At 46.2% G+C, this 19,926-nt stretch overlaps 3 protein-coding genes across 3 annotated transcripts in view; 1 reads left to right on the top strand and 2 right to left on the bottom strand.

Annotated features, from left to right (window-relative positions):
* Positions 1-19,926, top strand: part of LOC102779340 (protein NLRC3-like) — a 334,346-nt gene that overhangs the window by 78,192 nt on the left and 236,228 nt on the right. The gene's annotated exons all lie outside the window — the stretch shown is intronic.
* Positions 84-1,968, bottom strand: LOC148103250 (nuclear factor 7, brain-like). Its single transcript, XM_087831596.1, has one exon. The coding sequence runs from the start codon at positions 1,911-1,913 to the stop codon at positions 525-527; it is 1,389 nt and encodes a 462-aa protein (XP_087687722.1). The 5' UTR covers positions 1,914-1,968; the 3' UTR covers positions 84-524.
* Positions 11,970-13,644, bottom strand: LOC148103249 (zinc-binding protein A33-like). The gene has a single exon (XM_087831605.1). The coding sequence runs from the start codon at positions 13,642-13,644 to the stop codon at positions 12,259-12,261; it is 1,386 nt and encodes a 461-aa protein (XP_087687731.1). The 3' UTR covers positions 11,970-12,258.

The following is a 19,926-nucleotide window of genomic DNA, read 5'->3' as shown; positions in this document are numbered from 1 at the left end:
TACTGACAGTGAAGCACGTACATAATACTTTCACCTCTGATCTTATTTAGTTCTATTAATACACTGAAATCTCATTTGTGTCATGAAGAAAGTCTTTAATCAAACAGAATTCAAAGATCAGAAACATTTCATATATGGAGTTAAACATGAATCATTGTTTCAACAATATATTTATTGTTGTCATAAACAGACAAGAAGACAACAACAAACTGCTCCTCCCATTCAACACATGTCAGTCCATATCCCAGCAAACTAAATCATCTCCATTTACACATCAAATAGAAACATGAATCACTTGTAATGATTAGAAACTTGATAGAATTTCAAATCTAGTTTGGGGAGTCATTCAGTGAGAAACAGTGAAATGATTTTCCATGTGAAAAGGTGGATAGCAGAAACAGAAAGAAACAGTGAGAACTAAAAGAGAAACAAAGAGCTTTGGAACAACGAGGCAGCAGGAGGACAGCTGCAGTTTAACAGCTTCAATTCACTGACAGGAAACAACATTAGAAATATCATCATCCTCAACTCATCTGCTGCACTGACACTGACACCTTCAATGGCAACACCTTCAGTTTATCATCAGTGCTGATGTATGGAAACATCCTGTGAGTGAAAGTGTGTGTGAAGGTGTGTATGTGTGTGTTAGTATCAGGATCAGAGAACGACAGCTTTCCTCTGTTCCAGTCCAGATTCACTCTGATCCTCTGGAACGTCTTCTGTACTGACAGAGTCGTGGATCCAGCTGATGATGACCATGCAAAGTATTTACCTTTATATAACCATATTATCCATAATGCAGACAGTTTGTCTCCCTTCCTCTGCACAGACTCTGCTAACACACCCAGATCCCACCCTGTACTCTCTCCAACATCAACATCCCAGCTGTGAGTCCCTGAGTTAAAGCCCTCAGAGCCCAGGACAGAGCAGAACAAATCAAACCTCTCTGGATTATCAGGAAGCTGCTTCCTCTCTCCTCCTCGTCTCACACTGGTCAGATCTTCAGACAGGATGAGTTCTAGATGAGCAGTGTTTGGATCCAGAATGAGAGGAGTGTAGGAGACCATGTCCTTCATGTTGTTCCAGATGTTGAAGGTCAGGTTGCCCAGGTGTTTGGCCTGGTCTATCAGAGCTCCTGAGGGCAGCTGTGGATCATCCAGCAGGGGGCAGCGCTGGACTCTTTCCGCTGCAGCCTTGTAGTTGTGCAGGAATGAGACATCTTCAGCTCTCAGCTCCTCCTCTGTGGCTCTGACTGTGTCTGAAAGAGCTGCTATCTCTCTGCTCAGAGCCTCCATCTTCTCCTTCATCATCCCACTCTTCTGCTCCTCTTCCTCCCTCAGTGCAGCCAACCTGGCCTCCTCTTCCTCTGCTAGAAACTGGTGAAGCTTCTTAAACTGCTCCTTAATCTGCCTCTCTGTGTGTCGGGCCTGGACCTTAATGTGTTCTGCTGTTTGATCAAACTTCACTTGAACTTCTTCACAAACCTTTAACTTCTTCTTTAAGGGCTCCAGAGTTTCCTGAAGTTCCTTCTTGTGTTGTTGTGCAGCTTCATCGATAAGTCTGAATCTGTGATTGGTGTGTTTTTCTGATGCACAGCAGACGACACACACTGGCTGCTGATGGTCCAGACAGAAGAGTTTGAGTTTCTCAGAGTGCAGACTGCAGAGAGCCTCTGAAGCTCTCTGATCTCTCTCCTGTAAGAACGACTCACACAGGTTCTTTAAAGCTCGGTTTAAAGGTGGATCATAAAGTGATATTTCCTTACAAACTGGACACTCGTGTGTTGGTCTCTCTCTCCACCATCTCTTCAGACAGTCTTTACAGAAGCTGTGGCTACATGACAGAATAACTGGATCTCTGAAGACCTCGTGACAGACCGGACAGCAGAGATCCTCCTCTGATCTGGAAGCCATTGAGTCTGTGAGTGAAGCTGAAAAAAGCAGACAGGAAGTACAGTCAGTTCTGGCTCCCCTCCCTCCTCTACCACCTTCACTGAAACTTCCTTTGAGTCGTGTTTTTGCTCAAACTCACATTCAGTGTGTGGAGCGTCAGCAGCTTGAAGCAGCAGTGTTGGAGTTTTCCACTTTTCTCTCCTGTAGCTGGACTCACTCAGAGGAAGCTGCTAGTTTGGTCTGAGCTCAGTCTGATCGTCTGCGCGTCTCTCTTTACTGAGGTTGAATAACATCCTATTTACTGGTTTTTCCCAGGTGTGTCAGGTGATGGGTGGATCTTCATGGCACCTTTCTGTTAAATGTTTCTTTTCACCTGAATCTCAGGTATGTTAATTCCAGTGTTTAACTGTCATCCTTCTTTTACATCAAAGGTATAAAACAGGTTTTGCTCCATTTCAGTTTCACATGTCACAACATAAAGCCTTTTCTGAAGCTCAGAAAATTGTGACTCAGTCGTGCAGGTGTTTGGCAGATTTTCTTCCAGACTTTTATCTGGTTATTTGTCAAGTTCCAGCAATGGTTGTGTAATGTGTGGTGTATTCATAATTGTCGCTGGTACATTTGTTGTATGGGCAGTATGTTTTCATTGTTTGATTGTGTAATTACGTGTTACACACTGGCAATGCATGCCGGGAGATGGTAATACAGTGAGTAAAGAGTTGGTCTTACCGCACACAGTGGTCCCGCGTACTTATTCAGATTCAGAGTAAGAATCACACATGGTGTCAGAAGTGCTGTGTGACTTGTAAGACTCCATACATCTGCCGAGTGTGAGGAGAAGGGGAAGGTGGAAATGAAATGCCGAATGACGACGTAGACGATCGTCCGAGGGCAGGAGTTAGCACCGCGGCTAGCACCCCCAGCGCTACGTTGAGCATCCAACCACCGAAGCCCTTTGATTTTCCCAAACCACACGAATGGACAAGATGGGTCCGTCGCTTCGAGAGATTCCATCAGGCAAGTAATCTGTCTGCGAGCTCGGAGGAAAATCAAGTGAACACTCTCATATATTGTATGGGAGACGAAGCGGATGACGTCCTGAGAGGACTCGAGTTATGTAGTGATGTAGACCAGCGGGACTATGCTAAAGTGAGAGATAGCTTCCACAACTTTTTCATTGTCAGGGAAAATGTTGTTTATGAGCATGCACGTTTTAATATGCGCAAACAAGAGCCGAATGAGACTGCATTCGTGACTGCCTTGCATGCATTAGCAGAGCACTGTAACTACGGACCGCTCCACGATGAGCTGATAAGAGACAGAATAGTAGTGGGCTTGGCCAACACGAGGCTGTCTGAGCGCATGCAGATGGAAAAAGACTTGGACTTGGATAAAGCTATAAATATGGCCAGGCAGTCAGAAGAAATCAAAAAGCAAAAGTCAGCTTTGAGAAGTGAAACAAATGTAATGCAAGTAAATGCAAAAACAGTTGACAGAGTGATACAAAAGCACGACAAAACGAAGTTCAACATGTTCAAAAATAAAACTGTCAAAACACAACAGCAATATAGCAAGAGACAAAGTAATAAATGCTACAAGTGCGGAGGCTCTCCACATCCGAAACCCGAGTGCCCAGCAAAATGTCATTTATGTGGGAAGAAATGGTCACTACCTGCGCGTCTGCAGACAAAGCAAGACAGTGCAAAGTATTGAGGAGGAAAAGGAGCAAGGTTTCTTCCTAGGCTCAGTTTCCAGTGACGGCCAGGCGTGGACAGCCATCATACAAGTGAAAGATGCAAAAATCACTTTCAAACTGGATACTGGAGCAGATGTGACTGTAATAGCTGACTCGGACTTATCAAAGATTTTTGCTAACAAACACAGACCAGTTCTCCAGCAGCCAGAAAAACCTTTGTTAGGCTTTGGAAAAACACCACTGGACGTTGCTGATTTTACAAAGCTACAGCTCAACTACGGAGCAAAACAGACAACAGAGAAGGTCTATGTTGTAAGAAACATACTGCACTGCTAGGCCTGCCCGCCATTACAGCTCTTGGCCTGCTGGTGTGAGTTGACGCGGTTTCAATGGACACTCTGAAGACTACTTACCCTAAACTTTGCAATGGTCTAGGGAAAGTGCAGCGGGCCTATCACATTAAACTCAAACCGAACGCTGTGCCATACTCGCTCAAAACTCCGCGAAGGCTTCCTCAGCCTCTAATGGGAAGGGTAAAGGAGGAACTCCAATGAATGGAAGAGCTTGGTGTCATTACCCGAGTTGAGGAACCAACAGATTGGTGTGCCGACATGGTTGTTGTTCCAAAGAAAAACAGCCCTAGACTGAGACTTTACGTAGACTTTACCGGACTAAATGACTATGTGTGCAGGGAAAAATATGTGTTGCCATTGGTTGAACAAAGTCTCGGAATGCTCGCAGGAGCCAAAGTGTTTAGCAAACTGGATGCCAAAATGGGCTTCTGGCAGATTCCCCTGTCCGATGAGTCTGCCAAACTCACCACCTTCATCACACCCTTTGGGCGGTTCCACTTTAACCGCCTACCATTTGGGATCAACTCATCGCCCGAACACTTTCAGCGCATGATGGCGGAGGTCATCGAGGGTCTCAAAGGAGTGGTGTGTCACATTGATGATGTGTTGGTGTGGGGACGTAACCATCAGGAATATGATTTCCGTCTCCATGCTACACTGCAAAGATTGGAAAAAGCAGGCATAACGCTGAATGTGGAAAAATGCGAGCTCTCCCAGAGCAAGGTTGCTTTCTTGGGTCATATCATAGCGGATACAGGAATCAGTCCTGACCCAAAGAAAATGGAGGCGATTACAGAAATGACAGAGCCAACTAATGTGTCAGAGTTGCGCAGTTTTCTGGGCATGGTGAATCAAGTGGGCAAGTTCATCCCCCATTTAGCTGAAAAAGACAAAGCCTTGTGAGATCTTCTTTCCAAAAAGAACGCATCGTATTGGGGAACTGACCAAGTGAGAGCTTTCAAAACATTGCGAGATGCCCTGACCTCACCCCAAGTGCTCGCAATGTATGACCCCAACAGAGACATTAAAGTATCAGCAGATGCTTCATCCTATGGTCTCGGAGGTGTTCTTTTGCAGCTGTGGAAAGAAGGATGGTGACCAGTGGCGTATGCATCGAGGTCCCTTTCTCCTACAGAACAACGATACGCACAAGTGGAAAAAGAGGCACTGGCGTCTACATGGGCGTGTGAGCGTTTTCGTGATTTCCTGATTGGTAAACATTTTTGTCTTGAAATGGACCACAAACCTCTCGTTTCCTTACTGGGAAGTCAAGCTCTGGATCTCTTGCCACCCAGGATCCAGCGATTCAGAATAAGACTCATGCGTTACTCGTACACTGTGCAGTACGCCCCAGGGAAATTGCTCTGGACAGCAGATACTTTGTCCCGCTCACCTCTGAAAAAACCAATGAACCTGTCAGACAAAGAGCTAATGGAAAGCACAGACATATATGTGGACAGTACTGTAGCACACATGCCTGTCAGTTCATCATATATGCAAACACTGAAGGAACAACTGAAAAGCGACAGTGTGTGTGCTCGCGTCATGGACATGTGCACCGAAGGCTGGCCAGAACATGCAAAACAAGAGCCTTTACTGAGAAATTACTGGCCTGACCAAGCCATGCTCACTGTTGAAGACGGCCTTTTGCTAAAAGACACACAGCTTGTTATTCCTTCAGCAATGAGAAACGAGGTGCTGGAAAAACTACACGAAGGACATCAAGGTGTTGTAAAATGTAAAGCTCATGCACACCAAACAGTGTGGTGGCCCGGGCTGAGTCAACAAATCTTTGAGATGGTGCTCAAGTGCAAAACGTGTATTCAAGAAAGACACAATAACAGTGAGCCACTCATGCCAACAGAATACCCTGCCCGCCCATGGCAGAGAGTGGGCACAGATCTTTTCGACCTGGGGGAAAACCTACCTTCTCGCTGTTGACTATCACTCTAGATTTGTTGAGATTTCTTTCTTAAACAGAACAAAATCAAACGATGTGTCATTACTCACCTGAAATCTTTCTTTGCCCGTCATGGCATCCCAGAGGTCCTCATGTCTGATAATGGGCCGCAGTATTCAGGTCAAATCTTTACAGACTTCGCAGCAGCGTATGGCTTTAAACACATCACAAGCAGCCCCAAGTTTCCGCAAAGTAATGGAGAAGCAGAACGTGCTGTGCAGACTGTAAAAAATCTTCTGAAAAAAGCAGCTGATCCTTATCTAGCTCTTCTTGCCTATAGAGCTACACCACTGCAGTCCAGATACAGCCCCGCAGAGCTTTTAATGGGCAGACGTCTGCGAACCACACTGCCGATACTTCCATCGCAGCTGGAGCCTACACTGCCGGACGACGCACTGCTCGCTCAAAAGGAAAGGGAGAAGAGGATGATGGACATTGCAAACTTCAACAGGCGCCACCACGCAAAACCTTTATGCAGCCTGTCCCCAGAAGAGCAAGTTTGGGTGACTGATGTCAAAACTGCAGGCACTGTTATCCAAAATCCCTCTACACCCTGATCATACACAGTGGAGTTACCACAAGAGACTGCGAGGCGTAATTTGATTCCTTTAAGTTCACCAGTGCATGAACCTGCTTATGTGCCTGTGTTGCAGAAGCCTCAAACACCCAGTGTGATCCCTGCTACACCTGTTAACACTGATGTGGTCAGAACTTCAGTTCCTGAAGAGAGGAGAGCTCCTGCAAGGTGTTAAAACCTCCCCCACCAGTTGAAGAGCCTCCCAGGTGGCTCGATGCACCGGCGGCACCATGCGCTAGGGCTGGGCCCCCATACACCCACCCGCCCACAACCCTGGCAAAACACCAACCAGGACCCAAGCCCCCAAGGCCCGGCCAGGGCCCCAGCCCAGAGCCGGAGCGCCCCCAGAACCTCACGCCTGTCCCGGACCCACCCAGAGGCAGCCAGGCTACCAGGTCAGTAACCCATGTCCGTCAGCACAGACCCTCCCCTAGCCCCGCTGCACGCAGCCACAAGGAAACCATCACCTAAGAGCCAACAGAGCCCCTAATAGGCCATGACCGCTACCCCGGGTTGAGCCCCCAAGGCAGATGCTCCTGGGGAACCCCCCGAAGCCCTAAGCCTGTCCCTACCCCCACACCAATCATAACAGTGGAGGCGGGACCAAACAATGACCCCCCACCCCCACTAGGTGTAGCCTGGCTGCCCCTGGGTGGGTCCGGGACGGGCGTGAGTTTCTGGGGGCGCTCCGTCTCCGGGCTGGGGCCCTGGCTGGGCCTCAGGGGCTTGGGTCCTGGTTGGTATGTTGCTGGGGTTGTGGGCGGGTGGGTGTATGGGGGCCCGGCCCAGGCACAGGGTGCCACCAGCGCATCGAACCACCTGGGGGGCTCTTCAACTGGTGGGGTAGGTTGTAACACCTTGCAGGAGCTCTCCTCTCTTCAGGAACTCACTCTGCAGGAGGGGGAGATACAGGAGAGGTGGAGGAAGATCTCAGCCTGGGCGTCTTTTGTCTTGTGTAGTCTGGAAGATGAGTGGATGACGGGGTGGGTGCAGTTTTCTCTGTGGTGGGATCAGGTGGGCTGTCCCAGGCTCTGTGGGGCCGGGCGGCGCTGCTGTTCTGGGCCCCGGTCCGGATGGGCCTGGGCCCCCTTTCCCTGGCGGGTTGCGGAGTATGGGGGTGCCTACTTGGGTCAGCGGGGGAGCTGGCCCCGGGGAGGGGTCACTTGCCCCTCCCTTCCTTCCCTCCCCATCTCCGGCTGCCTCCCTCTTCCCGCTCCACCACAATCACCCACACATGCAGGGCCTTGGGGTAAAGGTGTGTCACCAGGGTGCAGGGGAGGCATCTCCCCCTCTGTCCCCTTCTGGCTTCTTGTGCCTCAATTTTATCTCACAACTTAGACATTCACATTACTCACACTCTCATAACACATACATATAGGATCTTGGGGGTGGGCACGCTACACGGACTCCAAATTACCATCAGGGTGTACACCTGCTGCTCTCTGGCAGGTAGATCCATGCCCTCCTCGGTTTTAAATGCACCTTAGAACACACATGCATCAACACTACATATGAGCGGGCGGAGGGAGGTTTTGGAGTCTTCTCACACCCCCGTTCTCTGCGACCTGCTGGAGCGGGGGGCCAGGAGGAGGAGTTGGCCGTCTGATTGGGGTCTGGAGTGTGAGGCCTCCCTGTTGCTGCGGAGTTGGGGCGGTCTGCTTCTCCCCACCACAGGGAAAAGGGTAACACCATCTGGGTCTGGGTGCAGTTTCCCCCTCCAGGGGCAAGGGTACCTAGACCCGGTTCTGACTTTTTGTCAGCCTGGCTGCAGTGCTGAAGAGAAACCTGGGGTTGTTCTTATTTTCTTCAATCACTGACGAATAATAAGATGTTCTGGGGTTGTTTGTTTTTTTTTATAAAGCAGCAAACGGTGTTTCCAGGCTTAGTGATGATCTTCCAAATTTGTGATACACCATTTCTTCTCCAGCTTACGAGTTATCTGCTTTAAGCTTTTGTTTGAGAGTTATACCAGGGAGACAAGGCTCTCTTGTCCTAAGGCTCTCTTTTTCAGAGGAGCTACAGTATAGAGTGTAGAGTGTGATTAAAGAGGTGGGTGGGTTCTTTTAGATTTTGAGATTGATTTTAATAACGGATAATAACTGTTATTGACAGGTAATAACTGTTATTAATAACAAATTTAATGGTGTGGTTTTTATAGTATCTACATGGTTGTTAAAATCATGCACAACAATTGTTTTACCTGACCCCCTGCAGATGTGTCAGCGAGTGGGACAATTTGGTGTGTGAAAGTTACCGCTACCTGCGGTTCACTGGCTATAGGTGCCTGGCTAAGTACCCATTTTTCAAAGGTGCAAATCCCCAGTTCAATTATCCTGGCTCCCTGCAAATAGCCTACATTTATTACTACATTTATTACACTAAAGGAGGCCAAGGAGTAACTAAACATCTGAAATAAAAGAGCAGGAAAGTGCAGAGAAAGAAACAGTTGAAAAGCATGCTGTTAGCAAGTCGGCTATAAGCTATGCTAAACTAGCAAATCCCAAAAGACACAGTGAGTGAATGCTGTGACTATAATTAGTGAGTGAATCAACAGAGAGTGTGCTTTGGAGAAAACAAGTCAAAATTACACTATGAAATAAGATGTTATTTAAACACCTAGTATTCCAGATTGCCAGTCTTGCCCTGATTGTGTGTATTATTATGTACCTGCTTGTTTTTCAATTGTCTTAATTGTAGCAAAATAACCAAATTTTACCAAATATAAAGATCCTGCAGTGGAAAAGAGAAGAGTCACACAGAACACTCTAAATAAATGTCTTGATGCTCTGCTCAATCATCCAAGTAAGGAAATCCCCAAAATTTGATTCTGTTCATCTGGACGTAGTGTTTTCAGTGGGAGAAACTTTTTAATCACTCATCCAAGTGACGAGGTTTCCCCAACCTTATAAAGAGTACATTTGCATAATGACTGAAACTAGCATCACTGGCAAATAATAGGCTGTAAGGTCAGTTTCTTGATCATTGATATGTATGAAATGTATTGATATGAACTGTTTCACATCTGCAGATCCGCCAGGAGGACAGAGTAAGAATGGAAGAAACCTTTAGGATCTACTGGACTGAAAGTTTGTCTTTTAATTTTGTTGTTGCTGTTGTTTGTTTTATGTTATACAGAAAATGTATAAGAAAAGTTAATCTAATCTCCTACTGAACAGTAGTAGATTGAAATGTCTCAGATGTCTGCAGACTCAGATGGTATCAGCCATCAGCCACTTAACTGTTAGTTTGCTTTTGGGTTCTCTCAGCTTCAAGCTGCAGCTTTTCTATTGTATAACAGAGGTGTCCTTCGCTGCTCATTTGGGGAGCATACCAGAGGCGATAAATATTGCAATAAGTTAGAAAAGCAAGTTTAAAGAGTGAAGCAATGCTGAACGTGACCTAGTAGCAGGTGGAAGAGACCAGCTGCAAGTAATGTGGGTAGAGATGACTCAGTTAACTGAAAATACTGGAAACAGGAAAAAATCTAGTTCACCAGAAACTCACAGCAAAACAAGGAATTCATGGAATAAAATATAATGTTCCTCATATAACTCTACTGGAGCGCACAGATCTCTAACCTCACTCTAGACGAATCCTCTTTTATATACTGCCATGAGGTTTTACTTGGACACAAAGATGTTTATAAATGTGTCTTTTTAAACTTTCTGTAGGAGCTTCTCTGTACATGTATTGTTTGATTACGTTTTGAATGTGTTTTAATATGTAAGTGTGAAACAAATATTTAAAACAGCTCTTTTGCCAATAACAACATTGGTCGATAACATGTTCAAACTAAGTACTACAGTCAGACTAATTGAACTGTGAGAATTAAAAGCTTTTGTTTTCATTGTCCAAAAGTTGATTCTGTTTGTCTGGACGTAGTATTTTATGGTTTACAGTTTATAAAACTGTTTATAAGATTGGGGAAACCTGCAGTCAGCTGAGACTGAAGAAGTCACTTGGATGAGTGACGAAACTTTTCTCCCACAAAACGCCACGTCCAGATGAACAGAATCAACTTTTGGAGATTTACTTACCTGGATGATTAAGCACGGATCAAGATGTTTGTTTTCATTGCTTTTCAGTGTCTGTTGGTTATTTATTTGAAGCACACATAACAGCTGGTCCACATGCATGAAAATCCTTCAGTGAATGATTTTAGAATTTTGGCTTCCACCACGTTCACCTAAAATCACCTCTGGTGATGTTCATAGCATGTGTGATTAAATCATGGTTTATTTACACAGAAATGAATATAATGTTCGTTGTTGTATAGCAGCCTTCAGTATTATCATGAGTTATTATTATTTACTTCAGGTACACTGGGATAAGTAATCCATTGAGAGAATTTTATTTTGTTCATAGAAATCCTAAACAAGGAGGACAAAATGAGTGATCGTATCACTATTTTTCAGGGAAATATGATAAAATTAAAAAATAATTAGTTTTATAGGCTATTGATTGAGTGGGGTAAATGACTGTGCTTCTGAAGCTTCAATCCCAGGGTGATCTTCTACAGTCAACAATAATTTATTCACAAAGAATCAAAATTCTGGCAAGAGAAGCAAACTAACAGCTCAACAGCAGATTAACAGCAGAACTGAGGAAGGAGCGAAAGAGGGTGTAAACATGTTCACACGTGTTCCTCTCTGTAAACTGTGAGGCAATTCAAATCAGTGAAAGGAGCCTGAAGGAGGAAATTCGTATGATGTAAGGTACAACACTTACACTGATAGAAATTACTATCAGTTTACTGCACACGGCGTTCTGAGGATTAAAACTCAGGTGGAGTGCCAGATTTATCTAGAGGAGAGCTGCATTACTACAAACTGTTCCACCCTAGATACTTGAATGACACTAACATGGGTTGATCAATAGCTGCGTTTTTACAGTGATATTCATGTTGGTCATTACAGATTCAATATCCAATCCAACTTTATTTATAAAGCACCTAAAATAACACAATGGAAAGAAATGTGATGACATGCTGTTCTTATTTAAATGACACACATGAAATAATAGGGTGAGAAAAAGTGGTGAAGTAAGATGCACATCTTCTCAACATTTTAGTTTTAACATGTCAAACATCTGGCATCACACTTTGAAGAGACTAGTGCAATGTGGTGTTGAGTCTTAGTGCACCACATTTCTCTTTTCATTGTTCATTATCACTTCTCCTGCCCACCTTTCCTTGGCATTCCTTGGCACCAGGGCCCCATACAAGACAAACTGATTATTTTAAACTGTACATCATGCAAAGATAGAAGAGTTCTAAAATAAGATGGCAGAGCTGGACATGATATGGAAAAAACAGGAAGTGAAACTTCCATGGATGCATGACATTTAAGGTAATGTGAGAGCTGAAAAGTCAAGTTTCTGTACTTTCATATATACTTAATCACTGTCATTGAATAACTATGCCACTGATTAGTTTTTCTTTTTCTTAATTTCAGTTCAGCTTCCTTTCAGTTTATGTTTAAAGTTGTTTCACTTACTTTCACTTTTTTTTTCTTACCATGGCATGTGAAAAGGTGGACAGCAGAAACAGAAAGAAACAGTGAGAACTAAAAGAGAAACAAAGAGCTTTGGAACGAGGCAGCAGGAGCATCATGTCGCTATAGGCAACATGACCTATAGCGAGTACTAGCTTGAATAAAGTGAATGAAAGCCAAAAATGAATTGTGGTTTCAACAATATGTTTAAGGAGGCAGCAGGAGGACAGCTGCAGTTTAACAGCTTCAATTCACTGACAGGAAACAACATTAGAAATATCATCATCCTCAACTCATCTGCTGCACTGACACTGACACCTTCAACGGACACACCTTCACTTTACCACCAGTTTCAATAAATGGAAACATCCTGTGAGTGAAAGTGTGTGTAAAGGTGTGTATGTGTGTGTTAGTATCAGGATCAGAGAACGACAGCTTTCCTCTGTTCCAGTCCAGATTCACTCTGATCCTCTGGAGCTTCTTCTCTACTGAGAGATCAGTAAACGATGATGGTGACCATGCTGAATATTTACCTGAACCAAGCCCCATTTCCCATAATCCAGCCCATATGTGCTGCTTCCTTTGCACAGACTCTGCTGACACACCCAGTGCCCACCCTTTACAGTCTCCAACATCAACATCCCAGCTGTGAGTCCCTGAGTTAAAGCCCTCAGAGCCCAGAACAGAGCAATAACTCTCAAACCTCTCTGGATTATCAGGAAGCTGCTGCCTCTCTCCTCCTCCTCTCACACTGGTCAGATCTTCAGACAGGATTAGTTTTGGATTTGCAGTGTTTGGGTCCAGAATGAGAGGAGTGTAGGAGACCATGTCCTTCATGTTGTTCCAGATGTTGAAGGTCAGGTTGCCCAGGTGTTTGGCCTGGTCTATCAGAGCTCCCGAGGGCAGCTGTGGATCATCCAGCAGGGGGCAGCACTGGACTCTTTCCACTGCAGCCTTGTAGTTGTGCAGGAATGAGACGTCTTCAGCTCTCAGCTCCTCCTCTGTGGCTCTGACTGTGTCTGAAAGAGCTGCTATCTCTCTGCTCAGAGCCTCCATCTTCTCCTTCATCATCCCACTCTTCTGCTCCTCTTCCTCCCTCAGTGCAGCCAGCCTGGCCTCCTCTTCCTCTGCTAGAAACTGGTGAAGCTTCTTAAACTGCTCCTTAATCTGCCTCTCTGTGTGTCGGGCCTGGACCTTAATGTGTTCTGCTGTTTGATCAAACTTCACTTGAACTTCTTCACAAACCTTTAACTTCTTCTTTAAGGGCTCCAGAGTTTCCTGAAGTTCCTTCTTGTGTTGTTGTGCAGCTTCATCGATGGGTCTGAATCTGTGATTGGTGTGTTTTTCTGAGTCTCTGCAGACAACACACACTGGCTGCTGATGGTCCAGACAGAAGAGTTTGAGTTTCTCAGAGTGCAGACTGCAGAGAGCCTCTGAAGCTCTCTGATCTCTCTCCTGTAAGAACGACTCACACAGGTTCTTTAAAGCTCGGTTTAAAGGTGGATCATAAACTGATAATTCCTTACAAACTGGACACTCGTGTGTTGGTCTGTCTCGCCACCATCTCTTCAGACAGTCTTTACAGAAGCTGTGGCTACATGACAGAAGAACAGGATCTCTGAAGACCTGCTGACAGACCGGACAGCAGAGATCCTCCTCTGATCTGGAAGCCATTGAGTCTGTGAGTGAAGCTGAAAACAGCAGACAGGAAGTACAGTCAGTCCTGGCTCCCCTCCCTCCTCTACCACCTTCACTGAAACTTCCTTTGAGTCGTGTTTTTGCTCAAACTCACATTCAGTGTTTGGAGCGTCAGCAGCTTGAAGCAGCAGTGTTGGAGTTTTCCACTTTTCTCTCCTGTAGCTGGACTCACTCAGAGGAAGCTGCTAGTTTGGTCTGAACTCACTCTGATCGTCTGCGCGTCTCTCTTTACGGGGGAAGAAGAACATCCTGTTTCCTGGTTTGTCGCATTTGAATGACGTGAGAGCTGGAGCTTCTTTCCTTTGACTAATGTTGCTTTATTCATAATGTGTATTTCAGGCTACTGTAAAATTCAGACATCAGCCTGCCTTCAGCTTTAAAACTGTTTTTTTTTTATTTTAACATTAAACTTTCACAAACTTTTAAAAACAGCTGTTTCAGTCAACTTAACTTTCACTTTGTAGCAACAACTGTGTTGAACTATATACTCTACAGATTTTTTGACACACATATTTTTCAACCATTTCTACCATTCATATTTGCAGAACCTCTCAAGCCTCATCAGGTTGGATCAGACTGTCAGTCCACAGCTCCTTCCAGAGATGCCCATTTGGGTTAAAGCCTGGTTGGCTCTGGTTGGGCCACTGAAGAACATTCACAGAGTGGTCCTAAAGTGATTCCTTTACTATCTTGATTGTATATGTGAGTTTGTCGTCCTGTTGGAAAATGAAACTTCACCTCCACCAATTATGTATTCATTTTATTTTAGTTTTTTAAAGATGGGACAGACATGACTGGGGGATAGCACAGGGAGAAAGAATGAAAGAAAGAGAGGGAGAGAAAGAAAAATAGAGGGGAGAAGAGATGGTGAGAAAGGGGGGAAGAAAAAAAAAAGAAAGACAAACAAAACACCTGGATCACCTGTATGGAGATAAAAAACCAGAAGAGAAAACAAACAAAGAGCAACATAATAAAAACAACATCATCACAATAAACTAGCTAACAGTAGATACTTTTTTAATTTCACCTGTTGAGAATGAAATAAGAAAACAAGCAGAAGAAAACGAGAGGAATACAATAAACAACATCACGATGATATATGGGAGTATAACAGTAAATACTAAATATTAAACATTATTGTGCAGCATGTAAGATCGACAGCGCACAGTGTGCTTTGAGGTAGGAGCCAAAAAGGGTGTAGTTTGTGTGTGTGAGCACCCGTGTGTACACCTGTGAGCATGGACGCGCTTGTTTTTAAAAGGTTCCTTCATGTAATGATCTGCTAGAGGGTGTGGGGGGGCCACAGCCCCGTCCTCCAGGGCATGAAGCAGGTATGGAGGAGATCAAGACTCCAGACATCCAGAGGCCCTCAGAACACAAGAGACCAAGGAAGACCAACAGAGGGGCAGCCGTGCCACTATCCCAGAAAGAGCTGAGGAGAGTCCCAGATGAGGGGTCACTCAGCAGCCGCGGAGCATAAGCCAGGAGGGGTTGCAGAGACGTGCCCGGGAGCTCCACCGGCAACCAGCTGCACCTGAGTGACCAAACCCCAGGCTGAGAGGCCGAGGGCACCCCACCCCCAAAGGGGCCCAAGCAAGCCCCAGGCTCCAGGCCCCGATAAGCAGCCACCAAGGAGTGAGCCGATGTCTACCTGGACGCCCATCCCCGGACACAAAGACCCACCAACGCACTGGTGTCTGAGGGCGTCTGCCACTGGCAGGGGAAGTGGTGGGGGAGATAGGCCTCCATACATTGGAGGGCCTGAGATGTCCCCAGAGAGGTGGCGTCTAATACCCAAGCTGACATATAGACACAGACATACAGGCACACACAGATACAAACATCCATTCCCACCCTCATACTCTCATATGCAATTACTCAACACTCACCCAACGTGGAGACAGACATAAATATCAATCAATCAATCAATCAATCAATCAATCAAAGCTTTATTCGCCACATGCAGGTTGCCCTGCAGTGAAATGGGACACCCTGACCTTACACACACAACAAAGACATTACATGGGGATACAAGTCAGAGATCGGTAGCGTTACAGAAAAACACTGAAATGTACACTACAGTGGGAAAGTACAAGAGGAAAAAAGAGACCTCTACTCATGCTGTGCTTCCATGGTAGGACAGCATGAGAACAGGAAACAAAAAAACTCCTCTGCACAAAAAGCACATAAATGTCCACAGCATAACTTTGTGAAAGACATGACAAGCCACAGGATTGGGTGGGGGGTAAGGAGTAATCCGAAGCGAACACAGCAGATGCCCTGCACAGCGCTACCATTCCAGCGCGGCACACAGACCCACCGTGTTCCCCCGCAGGAAACAAGCATCGAAGGCGTTTGGAAAGGGAGGGGGATGAGTGTGTGCTTATCAGTGTAAGTGTATGTGTGTGTGTGTCCAGAGTTCAGCTGAGACAGTTTCCTTCACCCTGCCAGGGTAAGTAAACAGTCTACCAGCCAACCCAGGTGGCCTTGTAGGGAATGGGAAGGAACAGACTCAACACAGTCGTTATCAGGGAGTTTTTGTTCAGCTCCGGCCTTGAGCCCACAGCTGGCGCCGAAGGGGTAGCCGCATTATGATGGTAATTTTTCTTTTGCAAACAACTCATGAGAATTTCAAGCTGTTTTTAACACTCCGACACTGGTCTCTCAATCTCCCGTTAATAGCTGCGAGTTTCTCCGTGATTTTATTAGCCGTCGATTCTGTGGTCTTGTCACTCTTTTTTGCTCACATAGCAGATTCTGAGACCTCACGACCGCAGCCAACTGATCCAAGATGTAATCCAGCTTCTGCCCAGAGATGTTGTTTTGAGTTGATTCTTTCCTGATGTAATCCAACATACATACGCTCAGAGGTGTTATTCTGAGCATTCACTGCAGTCGTAAGCGCCTCCAAGCTCTTAACCATGCTGCCTTCAGTGAGCCCTTTCTGAGAAGTCACACCTGTCGTTCCAATCCCAGCGGGCATCCTTGTGGGGATTTGTACAGCCGGTTCCGCTCTCTTAATTCTCCGGTAAGCGAGGGCCAAGCCAGCTCCGATCAGCAAGAACCCTGTTATCATGGTTCCGAATAGGTAGATATCTTCAGCGTCCTCGATCGACAGTCCCGCCAGGCACACGATCCTCTGCCACCCGTCCATCGTGTATCCGGCAGGGAAAGACCCTCCATGGCACTCGGGTTCTCCCGAGCCTAGGCTTCTCATTAAAGGGTGTCAATAGCATTCAGAGACCAGTTGATCAAATCCATTTTTTAGGTTTTAGACACAGACTGTGAGAGTGTGTTCCAGGAAAAGTAATAAAAAAAAACACGAGAAAAGACAAGGCAAGGACATGAGGAGCTAAGCAGGGAAGATAAGGGAGAGGAGAGGAGAAAAGTGCGACCACCTTCGCTGAGAGCCAAAGAGAATAGACACTGTACACACAGTCACACTCCCCAAGTGTACTCTATACCCCAGGTCTAGGTACCCTTGCCCCTGGAGGGGGAAACTGCACCCAGACCCAGGTGGTGTTACCCTTTTCCCTGGGGTGGGGAGAAGCAGACCGCCCCGACTCTGCAGCAGGAGGGAGGCCCCGACTCTGCAGCAGGAGGGAGGCCCCACACTCCAGACCCCAGTTGGACGGCCAACTTCTCCTCCTGGCCCCCCGCTCCAGCAGGCCGCAGAGAACGGAGGTGTGTGAAGACTCCAAACCTCCCTCCACCCGCTCATATGTAGTGTTGATGCATGTGTGTTCTAAGGTGCCTTTAAAACCCAGGAGGGCATGGAGCTACCTGCCAGAGAGCAGCAGGAAAGCGCATAGCTCAATCTCTACGTGTATTTAAAATTGAGAGGTGGGCAACGACGCCAGGGGTGAGGTGTACACCCTGATGGTCTTTTGGAGTCCGTGTAGTGTACCCACCCTCAAGATCCTATATGTATGTGTTATGAGAGTGTGAGTAATGCGAATGTCTAAGTTGTGAGATAAAATTGAGGCACAGGCAGCCAGAAGGGGACAGAGGGGGGGGATGCCTCCCCTGCACCCTGGTGACACACCTTTACCCCAAGGCCCTGCATGTGTGGGTGGTTGTGGTGGAGCGGGAAGAGGGAGGCAGCTGGAGATGGGGAGGGAAGGAAGGGAGGGGCAAGTGACCCCTCCCTGAGGCCAGCTCCCCGCTGACCCCAGTAGGCACCCCCATACTCTGCGACTCGCCAGGAAAAGGGGGCCCAGGCCCATCCGGACCGGGGCCCAGTGCAGCAGCGCCACCCGGCCCCACAGAGCCTGGGACAGCCCACCCGACCCCACCTCAGAGAAAACTGCACCCACCCCGTCATCCACTCATCTTCCAGACTACATAAGACAATAGACTCCCAGGCTGAGATCTTCTTCCACCTCTCCTGTATCTCCCCCTCCTGCAGAGTGAGTTCCTGAAGAGAGGAGAGCTCCTGCAAGATGTAACAACCTCCCTCACCAGTTGAAGAGCCCACCAGGTGGCTCGATGTACCAGCGGCACCCTGCGCCAGGACTCGGCCCCCATACACCCACCCGCCCGCAACCCCGGCAACACACCAACCAGGACTCAAGCCCCCAAGGCCCAGCCAGGGCCCCAGCCCAGAGACGGAGCGCCCAAGAACCTCACGCCCGTCCTGGACCCACCCAGGGGCAGCCAGGCTACCAGGTCAGTAACCCACGTCCGTCAGCACAGACCCTCCCCTAGCCCCGCTGCACACAGCCACGAGGAAACCGTCACCTAAGAGCCAACAGAGCCCTTAATAGGCCATGACTGCTACCCCGGGTTGAGCCCTCCAAGGAAGATGCTCCTGGGGAACCCCCCGATGCCCTAAGCCTGTCCCTGTCCCTCTCTGTCATTCCACCACTCCAGCAGACCATAGCATAGAAAATAGCAGACGCCACCACAGTGTAGTAAAACATCCTTCGGAGAGTCCTGTTCACCCTGAAAGATCTCAGCCGTAGCAGGTTGAGACAGCTTAGACCCTTTTTGCAGAATGCATTTGTGTTTGTGGACCAGTCCAGTTTGTTATAGAGGTGAACACCCAGGTATTTGTTGTACTCCACTGTTTCAATGTCCAAACCCTGGATGTTCACTGGTGTGATAGTACTAGTAAGCCTAGTACTAGTAAACCTGAGATAGTAATTTCTGTAGGATGAGTGATTTTACTCTCTGTGACAGTGCGTAGCCCACCGCAACAAGCCGCTGCACCTCCACTAAAGGAAAATCAACAAAACCTATAAGATCAAGACATAAAACACCAAACTATTGAGTAAATGAGACATAAAAGAAACAAGAACATACACTGAGATACAACCCCTTTTAAAAGCATGATTAAAATATAACAAACAATTAAGAGTAAAAAAAAAAGACCATAAAACAAGGAACAATGCCAGTCCATAAATGATTGAAAAGCAACAAGGCTACAACAAGACAGTGCAGTGTGTAGGCCTGTAACACAAGATGGAAAATAGTCATCCAGCGTCCACCTACTATACACCAAATTGTAGATAATACATGAGGATCCTACTTACCACCTCCTAACAGATATACATAGTAAGCGATTGCCAGGTGAAATGAATTCAGTCTGCAATACTTAACAGCCTGTGATCTTTGCCACCTTGAACGGGGATGAGTGAATGTTGCCAGAGCTCAAGAGTGGACCACAGCTGTTCCTTATTTTATCATTATGTCAATAAAGCACAAGGTTCAGTTAGCTTTGCACAAAAATAGAAACGTCCTCTAAAGAGCTACTTTTTGAGTACATTTCAGAGCTGTACCTTTGTACTTTTACTTGAGTAAAGAAGATGAACCAGTACTACAACTTTTACTAGAGTATTTTTTAACAGTGGTATTTTTTTTTACCTTAATTCAAGTACAGAACATCTATACTTTTGCCAACTGTGGTTTAATTAATAGATTAAATAGATCATTCATTTTCTCTAAAGTGGAGATGCAGTTTATTTTGTGTTTTGTACATTTTGTTTCTGAATAATGTGAAAATTCTTAATTTTGTGTCACACCACTGGCAGGTCCTCTTGTAGCTGCAGAGAACCAGTGCTTTTGCAGTAACTACAGAGGGTGACCAAAGCCTGACTCACTGCCATTATTTCACCATGGACTTTTGGAGATAAGCATCAACTCTCCCCTGAACAATTTTACACTTGGAAAACAAAAACTGTCACATCTGTAGACCAATCGCTTTCAATATTCATGAATTTAAAAGTAGGCGGTTTAAATTTTAAATTTTTTAGTTTC

The sequence above is a fragment of the Neolamprologus brichardi genome, chromosome 3, assembly GCF_056152115.1.
Source record: "Neolamprologus brichardi isolate AB-2024 chromosome 3, ASM5615211v1, whole genome shotgun sequence".
Classification (NCBI taxonomy): domain Eukaryota; kingdom Metazoa; phylum Chordata; class Actinopteri; order Cichliformes; family Cichlidae; genus Neolamprologus; species Neolamprologus brichardi.
Note: the sequence above shows the minus strand (reverse complement) of the source record. Positions and strands in the feature narration are given on the sequence as shown.

Excerpts from the sequence above, each read along its gene's own strand:
- LOC148103249 (XM_087831605.1), bottom strand. The coding sequence starts at position 13,644 with ATGGCTTCCAGATCAGAGGAGGATCTCTGCTGTCCGGTCTGTCAGCAG.
- LOC148103250 (XM_087831596.1), bottom strand. The coding sequence starts at position 1,913 with ATGGCTTCCAGATCAGAGGAGGATCTCTGCTGTCCGGTCTGTCACGAG.